We start from the raw sequence: 13,302 nt of genomic DNA on the forward strand, positions 1-13,302 counted from the left end.
TGCATGTATATATGGGCAGGAAATGCAGCCTCCACATCTATACATGCCACACGTTTTTTTTGGTAACCAAGTACCTTGTTTCTTTACGTGTTAAAAATGGCTGTGCACGAGTCGGTCTCTAGGGATCTCTGAGGGATCTACCTGTTCTGAAGGTGATGGACGGATGGTCTGGTATTGTGTCTCTATTATCTGGATCCATTTTTAGTAGGTCCCAATATTTACATAAGACACCCCGTATTTTTCTATGACGGTCATCAAATGTGCCTATGATACGGGTATATTAATTTTTCTTTTGTTCCCCGTATGTAGGCACAACATCCTTCTGTGTATCGAGTTGTGGATTTAGGAGGTTAACCCTATCTCTTTTTTTAGGCATTTTTGAAAGCATTATGGAGTACTTTTGGAGGATAACCTCTTCGTATAAATCTGCCCTGTAATTCGCTAGCCCCTCTTATGCAATTTCTACATATTCGTAAGTATTGCCCTTTAGGTATACCACATCTAAGACTTAGGGGGTAATGACTATGCATGTTTGGGTACATATTTGGCTATGGTAAAGCTGGATATCAAGATCAAGGAATGCCATATGTTGTTCATTGATTTCTGAGGTAAAATGCATCCCAATATCATTTATATTTATCTCTTCTATAAACTCCAGAAAAGGTTTCCTGGGGCTGCTCCACAAGATAAAGACATCATCTATGAAGCGACCCCAGAAGCTAATGAATGGTGTCCACTTAATGTCTTCTGTGAACCCCATGTTATCCTCCCACCAGCCCAGGAACAAGTTTGTGTATGTAGGCGCACAGGCACTGCCCATAGCAGTGCCCCTGAGCTGGTGGAAGTGCCTGGAGTTGAAGAGAAAGTAGTTATGTGTAAGAACATACTCAAGAAGTCGAAATATGAGATCGTTGTGAGGGATGCAATGTGTACCTCCTTGTTTTTAGAAAATATTGTACCGCTAAGAGTCCTTTGTCATAAGGGATATTGCTATAAAGGGCCTCCAAGTCAACAGAGGCAAGTAAGGTGTTGTCCTCCACCGTCAGGCCATCCAATTTTTTAACTAAGTCAGAAGTATCCCTGATGTACGAAGGGCGAGCAGTAACAAAATCTCTCAGGACCTTATCAATATATATTCCTACATTGTGACTAATGGATCCAATCGAGTGGCGTACTGCCAATATAGGCAGACCACGCAGCTGCTATGGGGCCCATGGGAGGGGGGGTGCCCGGAGTGCATGGAAGCAAAGGCCAGCTCCCAGCTACCACCACCCGCCCTTCTCTGCTGCTGGACTGCATTTAGTTTTACTTTGGTGAAAGGGACAGCACAATACCTTCCAGGACTTGTTCTTTTCTGCAAAGTAAACTTCACCGACCCCACATGAGCAGACAGCCCCCCCTCCTCTCTGCAGTGTGATATTCCTTCATGTGTGAGGAGGGGGCGGAGCCAGAGGAGCCGAGGCGGCAGCAGGAGATAATGGAGACACTGCACCTTCTGACCGCCTGTTTTACTGTGCCTCCAGTATAAAGTTCAGTCCCTCACTGGTCCTCCTACACAGCTGTAATGGGGTAAGTTACTGTGGGAAGAATGTTAGTCTGGAAACTGCTGCCCCTGTGTGAGATTGTGGAAAAGCTCTGCCGGTATAATGTTTATGCCTAAATTGTATTGGAGCTGTCATTTGGCGTTCCGGGCACTAGAGGCCACTGCTTTACAGTCAGCACACTCTGTGATCTGCATATGCAAAGCAGATGATGACTCATGCAAGCTGCTTCTGAAAAAACAGGAAGTCTGAGCTGATCTGACATGGTGGAGGGATTGTGCTTTGAGAGACTGAATCCGATTCCATCCTGGCTTGTGGATCTCTGGCAGTGAATGGATACTCAAAGGAAGGAGAGTAGCTGTTGTCCCCTTACTGGATCCAGCTCTTTGAAAGAGAGGTTGTCCCAGGAAGACCATTTCCAGTGTGTGGACAAGAGGCCTTATTATCAAGCAAGGCCGCACGGTTGCTGAGAGGTTGGTGGCCATCCCGGGTAAGCGGCATCCTCGGGCCCAGAACGGACGCAGGTCAGTACACCTGGTTACTGATTATATGATACTGTGTGGCGCCTGAAATAACAGAGACTAGCCTAGGCCTTGAATTAGTTAGATATTTAGGGTTATACCTTTTGTTAGGCCTTACTGTACTGGACTACAGCGCAGTAATTGACTTGCAGGCTCTGCTGCATCTGCCACCGGTTAGGTGTGTCCTCTGTAGCGGCACAGCACGACTTTCAGGCTCTGCTGTGTGCGCCAACGGGCTAGGCCTGTCCCTCGGACAGGAACGGTTACTGTGGGTCTGGGGTATTACTGATTCTGTTTATACTTGTGTTATTACTCTTGCCAAAGTAAAGTTTCTGTTCTTGCATATAAAGCTGGTGTCAGTGTCGCTTTCCTTGTCCGGGACTTCGCTGTATTCTGGGGAGCCCACCCCGGTACACAGCTTACACATCTTGTGTCCCCTTGTTGTTCCACCCCCTCACAGACCTCTGCCCACTGACTATCTCATCTATACTTCATGCAGAGCAAGAAGTTATGTCTCCCAGTGACTCCCCCATTAGTGGCATTTCAAATTTTCCCATCCCCCTATGTATGATGTATTATCTCTGGAGGTTATATCAGCACTGGAGCGTTATAAGAGGAGCGGCTAATATCAGTCACATATGATGTAATGTCTCTGGAGGTTATATCAGCACTGGAGCATTATAAGAGGAGTGGCTAATATCAGTCACATAGGATGTAATGTCTCTGGAGGTTATATCAGTGCTGTAGCGTTATAAGAGGAGTGACTGATATCAGTCACATATGATGTAATGTCTCTAGAGGTTATATCAGCACTGGAGCATTGTAAGAGGAGCGGATGATATCAGTCACAGAAGATGTAATATCTCTGGAGGATATATCAGCACTGGAGCATTATAAGAGAAGCGGCTGATATCGTTCACATAGGATGTAATATCTCTGGAAGTTATATCAGTGCTGCAGCGTTATAATAGGAGACGCTGACATGAGTCACATATGATGTAATGTCTCTGGAGGTTATATCAGCGCTGGAGCGTTATAAGGGGAGCAGCTGATATCAGTCACAGAGGATGTAAATGTCTCTGGACAGTGCCCAACCTCCATCATTTAACCCCCCAGGTGCCAAGATCAATGCTGATCGCGGCACCTGTGAGTGAAGGCGGAGGAATGCAGTTCCCTCTATAAAAAAAAAATATGATTTATCCGTAACAGTTCAAAAGGTTATTTATACATTGTATTTCTTTACTTATTAGCAAATGGGTGTGGCAGCGGAGGAGCCAGGGCCAGGGGTGGGTAATGGGCGGAGTTAGGGTGCCCAATTCAGATTCTTGCTATGGGGCCCCAATGATTTTTGTGTACGCCCCTGATCCAATCCCAAACACTATAGGTTGTCCTTTAATGGGAGTGAGGCCCTTATGCACTTTGGGCAGAGAATAAAATGTGGGAGTTCTTGGTTTATCATTGAACATAAAGTTCATCTCGTCTTCTAAAATCAATCTAGCATCTAGCATATTTTTTTTTAACATCTACCTCCGCTGTGACTTGGATCTGGATTCCCTACACAGGACTGTCTGGCATCGAAACGCAATACCTTTGCATTGAGGCAGTATTCTTGTATTTAGGGTAATATCAGGAAAGGACCAGTATAATGGGGTACAGCCACCGATAAGTGGGGCCACCCATTTTGGATCGATTACTCCACTTTCAGGCAGGGAAGCGTAGATCATTAGGGACAGCTCCCCTACTGCCTAAAAGCCTAACTGTTATTTCTACGTCTTCTCTCCTGGATCAATAAGAAAGCATAAAGCAACAGCACAGCTGCTATCTACATCTGTTTACCATCAGGAGAGACTAAAAGATCGGTTTGGGCTCTACTCATGGAGGTCAACTGTATCGTGAGTAACCACTAATGTGGTAAAACTATTAATACCTACTTTTGTTGGATTAGTCCTAAGTCTCTATATAGTATCTGGATTTATTGTTTGTTTGTTTCATGTGGGATTTTAAAGAATACAATTAAAGGTTATTTTTTTAAGGGGTAATTTGCTATTTCAGTGACATAACTTTACATAATGCAAAGATTAACATGACTTTTAGCCAAATCTGCTGAGCAACAATTCTGAAACGTTGGGACAGATCTACTAATCCTGTAGATGTGGCAAACGTAGCCAGTCTGTATAGACCTGCACCTTATTTATCACAAGCTGGATGATAAATCTGGTGCAGGGAAAGACACTTTTGTCTAATTTTATACCATTTCACGCTGTCACAAGCCTTTTCCATAAACACCACGCTGTCTTGGCAAGCTTGGCATAGTGGACATATCTAAGAATAGAACAAATTTTGGTGCAATTTACATCAAGGTCACGGTGCATTCACAATAGTAAGTGGGGGCCACTGTGTACAGATGGTTGTCCTTGTCTGGCTATTAACCCAGAGTCATGTTTCAAGGCGCTTTAAAGGGTCAAACATTGACTTGGTAGCCACTTATATCTGACACTTAATGGACAGTTTTCTTCCTTATGGAGAACAGCTTTTTGGGATTTGAGAAATGGTCCAGTGATCTTTCAAATTATAATGGCCTCGGGTTACAATATTTCATCATAGAATCATCTTTTCTGATCTATTCTAATTGGAAACCACACTCAACATCCAACAGTCCAGAATTGGGGCATGTGTGATGGCTGGCAGATCCAACCAAGCACCACTGCCATTTCACTGGTAAAACACCTGTATTATTGAAGTACACTGATTGCCTGTGGATAGGAGATAAATGTCTGATCAGCAGGGGTCCGACTGCTGGGACCCTTCGATCTTGAGAACTGGGATCCTGTATTCCCTAGTTTCATGGATACGCTCTTTCCCATTCAACTCTGCCAGATATAGAAAATCCTTTATACTTGGCCAGCTTCAGCAGTTCCATAGAGCTGAATGTAGAGGCAGCGCATATGCATGACCGCCACTGCCTTCGACCTGGGGAAAGCAGGGCCCCCATTCTCAGTGGGACCCCTGCCAATCAGACACTTATCCGCTATTCTTTAGATAGAAGATAAGACTTTGTACTAGGGCAACCCATTTAAACCATGGGATATCTTTACAGATGTTACATCTCAACCACTGAATTTAACTTTAAATTAACTTTGAATTTAACTACTAATCCTTGGCAAAAAATGAAGGAAGGCGACTTCAGAATGCAATATTCGTCCTCCTAAAAACTTCTCCTTTATTTCATAATATTTGATAGCAGACACAATTCACATCATATGCAGTGTTCGTTAACGCGTTTCAGACATATCGTCCTTATTCGTAAATACTGATCCTTCCCTGAGGTAACCATAATATTTGTTCTCTCAGACACTTTTAGAAAATTGATGTCATCTGATATTTTATTTACACAGTATATTTCCTAGAAAGCGGTATGACAACAGGAACATATAATGTCATAATTTCAGCCTCTCGGATCTCAGTTTATTATATCTGGAAGAATATTAGAACATACTGTGGTCATCAGAGATGTTTGGAGATAGAGATATATTGTTAACCAGCTACTATAGTCCCAATCATAAACGGCATGACCATGAGCGTGGAGTAACCAGTCCCCAGAATGTTTTCTGCAAAAAAAAAAACACATCAGAGGTTATCCCATGATGACATCATGTAGTACATCACAATCTGTTTCTAACAAGGCTAGAACCAGATGTCTCTCTATTCACAGTTCCAGATGCTCTGCTAGATTTATATCAACCTGGCAGCTCAGGAGGTGTGTCCTTTCTGCCGCATCTTTACTCTGGCATTATGGACACCTTTGGGGCAATATTTATTATCATTGCATTTGACTCATTTTTACATTTGAAACATAGAAGATTAAAGGCATAAAAAGACCACCTGGTCCATCTAGACTACGCTTGTATTATTTTGTTTTATATCTTTTATCTTGGGATAGACATGTGTTTATTCCAGGCTGGTTTAAATTCACTTACTGTAGATTTCCCAACCACATCAGCTGGAAGTTTGTTCCACACTTCAACCACTGTTGCAGTAAAATAGTATTTCCAGACATTGCTCCTGATCATACCCCAAACTAATTTCACATTGTGCCCCTTGTTGTTGTGTTTAGCTTCTTATTGAGAACTCTTTCTTCCAGAGCCTTATTTAAACCTTTAAAGGGGTTATCCAAGATCTATAATGCCCCCCATATGCCCGGGCCTCTCACAGAGGTTGTACTTACCTCACTCCCTGGCACCTTCGTTGCTTCTCATACCGACACAGCCGCTGCTGCATCTCCCCGTCGGCGGCCTTGTGGGCATTGCGGGTGATGCTAGGGAGGCTCGTCCCGGTCGAGGCCTGCTATTGGCTAACCCCCCCGCCGAAGCCAGATGTTTTCATCTGCGTGATGGTGAGATGCAGCGGCAGCCATGCCGGTATGAGAAGTGTCGCGGGTGCTGGGGAGCGAGGTAAGTACAACCTCTGTGAGAGACCCAGGCATATATGGGCAGGCATTATAGATCTTGGATAATCCCTTTTACTTATTTAAAGGTTTTGATCATATCCCCCTTTCCCTTCTTTGCTCAAGGCTATACGGATTAAAGGGGTTGGCCACTATATAAGTAGATTCCACTATATAGTGGGAGGTAGGGTAAAAAAGTGTTTCCTAATATACTTTATTAAAAAAATCTGAATAGTAATGTTTTTATAATTAGCCCCTCCCCCTCAGCCCCGCTCTGCGTGCAGCCAGTTGGTTCATAGCTGCACGTGAAGTGAAGGAGCATTAGAGAAAGCTCGTCCATGGCTTTATTCTAACTGCACATGCGCTGCTTTTCCTAATAAGAGCAGCGCATGCCCAGTCTACCCCAGGCACTGGCGCGCTCCCCGCTCCGACTCTATCTCTACAACTGTCTTATTCCTGTCAGAGTTCGGAGCGGGAAGAAAAGAGCGCATCTGATCCCCGAGGTGCTCTTGCTTTTCTTCCCGCTCCTGTACATTAGAGGGGGCATTATAGGGTTTGGATAACCCCTTAAAGACCCTCCATTATTTTTGTAGCCTGTCTTTTAAAAAAAAAATTCAACAGTTTTTCCTTTACAGCTTTCATTTTCAGTGCATTTTCAGACCATTGCATTCTTCTCTACCGTGAATCAACTCCGAGAGCTGCTCTGACGCCGTGTCCCCAAAGGTGCCCATAGCCTTTAAAATCATCATTTGCTGGAAGCACATTATCCTGCATAAGCGATCAGCAGCTATCGGGAACATTTGGCTCGTTCCCCATAATTGCTTGGGCATAAGCCCACGAGGGATTCTAAGACTGCACACACTTTTGTGTTCTGTATATCAATACTTTTAAAGGTGTGGTAAATGTAGAAAAGGATGTGAACTGGGAACACTGAGCGTCAGGGCACAGAATGTCCCATTCATGTATTTTGTATTTGCACTATAAATATTACATTGAATACAATGTTCCTTTCTTGCTACAGCAAGCATTCATGTGTCTGTGCGTCCATGGCTAAAAACCAACCAGAATGTGTCAGTCAGGAATCATCTATTGTATTAGTAGAATCTAGAATAGGTCATCTTCTCCTACTGATCCCTGATCTGTATTTAGTACATTAATCACTATTCAGATTTACCTCTGTGAGGGGGCAGTGGATCTGGGCGTACCACTCCTGACAATATAAGCACAGCTGGATCCCCTGACCAATGAAGAGGAAGGTCCATAACATCACATTCCAAATTGGGCTGGTCCGTTTATCATTCATCATGAAATTAAATATGACTGGAAAACATAAGAAGGAAGTCTTAGGCTACTTTCACATTAGCTTTTTTCGCGGATCCATCATGGATCTGTAAAAACGCTTCCATTACAATAATACAACCGCATGCATCTGTCATGAACTGATCCGGTTGTATTATGTCTTCTATAGCCATGACAGATCCATCTTGAACACCATTGAAAGTCAAAGGGGGACAGGTCCATTTTCTATTGAGTCAGAGAAAATAAATCTGTCCCCGTTGACTTACATGGTGTCAGATTCGTCTTGCTCCGCACCACATCGCAAGCAGCGTTTTTCTGTCTGTGATAGGGACGCAGCCAAACGGAACGGAATGCATTTTGGTGCATTCTGTTTTGTTCTGTTCAGTTTTGTCCCCATTGACAATAAATGGGGACAAAACTGAAGCGTTTTCTTCCGCTATTAAGACCCTATGACGGATCTTAATAGCGTAATTGAAAACGCTAGTGTAAAAGTAGCCTTACTTATACCAATACATAACATATACACTCTACACATGCTGTAAGGAACCTACAAATAAACAACAGAACCTTTGCATATCCAAGCATAAAGCTGGTTATACAAGCCATAGCTATGTCCACAAATATTTAAAGGGATACATATAAACAACCCCAGTGATTACCATCTCCGCTGTAAATATACAGTACAGACCAAAAGTTTGGACACACCTTTTCATTCAAAGAGTTTTCTTTATTTTCATGACTATGAAAATTGTAGATTCACACTGAAGGCATCAAAACTATGAATTAACACATGTGGAATTATATACATAATAAAAAAGTGTGAAACAACTGAAAATATGTCATATTCTAGGTTCCTCAGTAGCCACCTTTTGCTTTGATTCCTGCTTTGCACACTCTTGGCATTCTCTTGATGAGCTTCAAGAGGTGGTCATCTGAAATGGTATTCCAACAGTCTTGAAGGAGTTCCCAGAGATGCTTAGCACTTGTTGGCCCTTTTGCCTTCACTCTGCGGTCCAGCTCACCCCAAACCATCTCGATTGGGTTCAGGTCCGGTGACTGTGGAGGCCAGGTCATCTGGCGCAGCACCCCATCACTCTCCTTCATGGTCAAATAGCCCTTACACAGCCTGGAAGTGTGTTTGGGGTCATTGTCCTGTTGAAAAATAAATGATGGTCCAACAAAACGCAAATCGGATGGAATAGCATGCCGCTGCAAGATGCTGTGGTAGCGATGCTGGTTCAGTATGCCTTCAATTTTGAATAAATCCCCAACAGTGTCGCCAGCAAAGCACCCCCACACCATCACACCTCCTCCATGCTTCACGGTGGGAACCAGGCATGTAGAGTCCATCCGTTCACCTTTTCTGCGTCGCACAAAGACACGGTGGTCGGAACCAAAGATCTCAAATTTGGACTCATCAGACCAAAGCACAGATTTCTACTGGTCTAATGTCCATTCCTTGTGTTCTTTATCTCAAACAAGTCTCTTCTGCTTGTTGCCTGTCCTTAGCAGTGGTTTCCTAGAAGATATTCTACCATGAAGGCCTGATTTACACAGTCTCCTCTTAAGAGTTGTTCTAGAGATGTGTCTGCTGCTAGAACTCTGTGTGGCATTGACCTGGTCTCTAATCTGAGCTGCTGTTAACCTGCGATTTCTGAGGCTGGTGACTCGGATGAACTTATCCTCCGCAGCAGAGGTGACTCTTGGTCTTCCTTTCCTGGGGCGGTCTGCATGTGAGCCAGTTTCTTTGTAGTGCCTGATGGTTTTTGTGACTGCACTTGGGGACACTTTTAAAGTTTTCCCAATTTTTCAGACTGACTGACCTTCATTTGTTAAAGTAATGATGGCCACTCGTTTTTCTTTACTTAGCTGCTTTTTTCTCGCCATAATACAAATTCTAACAGCCTATTCAGTAGGACTATCAGCTGTGTATCCACCTGACTTCTCCACAACGCAATTGATGGTCCCAACCCCATTTATAAGGCAAGAAATCCCACTTATTAAACCTGACAGCAGGGGTGTATCTATCACAAGGCAAACAAGGCATTTGCCTAGGGTGGCACTTGCCAATGGGGCTGCAAAATGCCTGGTTTGCGTAGTGATAGTTACACAATATGCTAAATATTTTTTTTGCCCCTTGTCCGATCCGATCCTTCACTATGCGAGCGGCATCGCCGGCGCCGCATAGTGAAGGAGTTGAAAGACTTACTTCCTCCTTCTCCTGACTTCCTCCTGACCTCCCCTGCCTTTTGCATCCGCACGTTGCCGTTGTGACGTCACACGGAGGTGGAGTCACGGGCCGGCAACGCTAGGGTGAGCCTTATCTCCTCCAAGTGCAGAACGGATCCTGCACATGGTCACCGTGAAAACTGAGGCCAGGCCCCGGCCACCTGTGCACTGATCCCTGAGCCTGCTGTCTTCAAAAACTAAGTACTTACATTACAGTAATTCACAAAACATGAATTACTTAGTTGTTTTATGGGGTAAGGGGGTTGGGACCCGTTGGGTGGTTAGAGGGGGGAGAATTAGGGAGGGGTTAATATTGTACTATCGCTAGCTCTAACAGGAAAGGGTGGAGCCTAAAGAGGAAGGGATGGGGTTTACAGATGAAGGGGTTTGGCCTTGACAGGAAGGGGTGGATCAAATTTATATTAGGGGGGTGCCCACGTTTAGTCTTGCCTAGGGCAGCACAAAACCAAGATACACCACTGCCTGACAGGGCACACCTGTGAAGTGAAAACCATTTCAGGTGACTACCTCTTGAAGCTCATCAAGAGAATGCCAAGAGTGTGCCAAGCAGTAATCAAAGCAAAAGGTGGCTACTTTGAAGAACCTAGAATATGACATATTTTCAGTTGTTTCACACTTTTTTGTTATGCATATAATTCCACATTTGTTAATTTCTTAGTCATAAAAATAAAGAAAACTCTTTGAATGAGAAGGTGTTTCCAAACTTTTGGTCTGTACTGTAAATTCAAGCCTCCAACTCGCATCGGATAGCACAACAGACCGCACATTGAATGCAACGATCAGGTGGGTAAGCGTAAAGCTACAGACCACGTGGGACTCTGAAATACTTGAGCAGCGCCAGGCAAGAAGCTTCTGCCTCGATTAACAGCAAGGCAAGTGCAGGAGGACGAGCACACAGAGACAAACACAGATTGTCCAAAGGGTGGTAATGTAATAACAATTATAAAGTATCCTACTAATCAAAGATACATGATCTATATACGAATTAGTATTTCATTACTGAAGAGACTGATGGTGTGCCTTAGACTGCCCACAATAAAAGTCCACTATGAAATGTGCACAGTTTTGCCTTATCGGGGAGGGGGAGGGGGGGGGGGGGTCAGAAAGCCAGTCAGTATATGGTGTGGCCACCATTTTCCTCACGCAGTGAAACACATCTCTGTCGCATAGAGTTGATCAGGTTGTTGATTGTGGCCTGTGGAATGTTGGTCCACTCCTCTTTAATAGCTGTGCGAAGTTGCAGAATATTGGCAGGAACTAGAACACGCTGTCATATATGGCGATCCAGAGCATCCCAAACATGCTCAATGGGTGACATGTCTGGTGAGTATGCTGGCCATGCAAGAACTGGGAAGTTTTCAGCTTCCAGGAATTGTGTACAGATCCTTGCAATATGGGGCCGTGCATTATCATGCTGCAACATGAGGTGATGGTCGTGGATGAATGGCACAACAATGGGCCTCAGGATCTCGTCACGGTATCTCTGTGCATTCAAAATGCCATCAATAAAATGCACCGGTGTTCGTTGTCCATAACATACGCCTGCCCATACCATAACCCCACCGCCACCATGGGCCACTCGATCCACAACATTGACGTCAGTAAACCACTGACCCACACAACGCCACACACGCTGTCTGCCATCTGCCCAGAACAGTGAAAACCAGGACTCATCCGTAAACAGAACGCCTCTCCAACATGGCAGATGCCATAGAATGTGAGCATTTGCCCACTCAAGTCGCTTGCGATGACGAACTGCAGTCAGGTCCAGACCCCGATGAGGACGACTAGCATGCAGATGAGCTGTCCTGAGACGGTTTCTGACAGTTTGTGCAGAAATTCTTTGGTTATGCAAACCGATTGTTGCTGCAGCTGTCCGGGTGGCTGGTCTCTGATGATCATGGAGGTGAACATGCTGGATGTGGAGGTCCTGGGCTGGTGTGGTTACACGTGGTCTGCGGTTGTGAGGCCGGTTAGCTGTACTGCCAAATTCTCTGAAACGCCTTTGGAGACTGCTTATGGTAGAGAAATGAACAATCATTTCATGGGCAACAGCTCTGGTAGACATTCCTGCAGTCAGCATGCCAATTGCACGCTCCCTCAAACGTTGTGACATCTGTAGCATTGTGCTGTGTGATCAAACTGCACATTTCAGAGTGGTCTTTTATTGTGTGCAGTCTAAGGCACACCTGTGCAATATTCATGCTGTCTAATCAGCACCTTGTTATGCCACAGCTGTGAGGTGGGATGGATTATCTTGGCAAAGGAGAAGTGCTCACTAATACTATTTGAGAGTAATGGGTCTTTTGTGTATGTAGAAAATGTTTAAGATCTTTGAGTTCAGCTCATGCAAAATGGGAGCAAAACCGAAAGTGTTGCGTTTATATTTTTTTTCCGTGTGTGTGTGTGTGTGTGTGTGTGTGTGTGTATATATATATATATATATATATATATATATATACACACAGCTTGAATAAGAATATATGAACTACCAGTTAATTATTGAAGAAACAAAATACAAATATATATATACACACAGCTTGAACAAGAGGATATGAACTAATGACTACCGGTATTTCCCATCTATTTCTTATATTTTTCATATTTTTTAATTGAACATTATGGATTATATGCAGTAATATGCAGAATCAACTTCAAAGGAGGACTAATTTATTCATTATTTTTCTGCAATCAAATTTTTTGGGTGATTTAACCATTGATTTGCAGGAATTATCCATTTATCTGTCACATGAATCATGGTTCAATAATTTATTCATTTAATGATTTATGAATATCATGATTAATAGATGGATCAAGTGTGATGAATAGGAGAACATATTAGAATCCAAACGAGTGGACTTCTTATACATCATTTTATTTTTAGATTTTTTATTTTTTTGTTTTATTCCATTGCATTTTTTATATTGTTTTTTTGTATTGTGTACTGAGTATCAAAAGGATATAATGTACAACTATTATAACACAGACTATTTTTCCTGCCATACTAGATAATAGAGTGCCTGTCATCAAAGCGATTATTTATATTCTAGATATTAATTTGGCTTTGGGTGCTCCAAGGACAGTGCACCTTAATCCAGAGGTCTAGGAAGGCGAGCCACTGTCTACAAATATGCCCACTTGAAGTGTGCCTTTTTGTTTTAAAGGGCTTGTCTTGTCATTTAAAAAAAATAAAGGCTCCATATGGTGTAAATGAATAAAGTAATTTATTCTTACCTTTCCAATCCCA

General features: G+C 43.4%; 1 protein-coding gene across 1 annotated transcript in view; it reads right to left on the bottom strand.

Moving 5' to 3' along the window:
- Positions 1–5,258: 5,258 nt before the first annotated feature.
- The window catches only part of LOC122932620 (sterol O-acyltransferase 2-like), a 56,506-nt gene continuing 48,462 nt past the window's right edge, over positions 5,259–13,302 (bottom strand). Inside the window, exons 14-15 of the mRNA XM_044287134.1 lie at positions 7,681–7,826; positions 5,259–5,670 (exon numbers count right to left, since the gene is read on the bottom strand). Of these exons, the coding sequence (XP_044143069.1) occupies positions 5,620–5,670; positions 7,681–7,826 (197 nt within the window). The 3' untranslated portion in view covers positions 5,259–5,619. The remainder of the gene's footprint in view (positions 5,671–7,680; positions 7,827–13,302) is intronic.

Source organism: Bufo gargarizans, chromosome 3 (genome assembly GCF_014858855.1).
Source record: "Bufo gargarizans isolate SCDJY-AF-19 chromosome 3, ASM1485885v1, whole genome shotgun sequence".
NCBI lineage: Eukaryota > Metazoa > Chordata > Amphibia > Anura > Bufonidae > Bufo > Bufo gargarizans.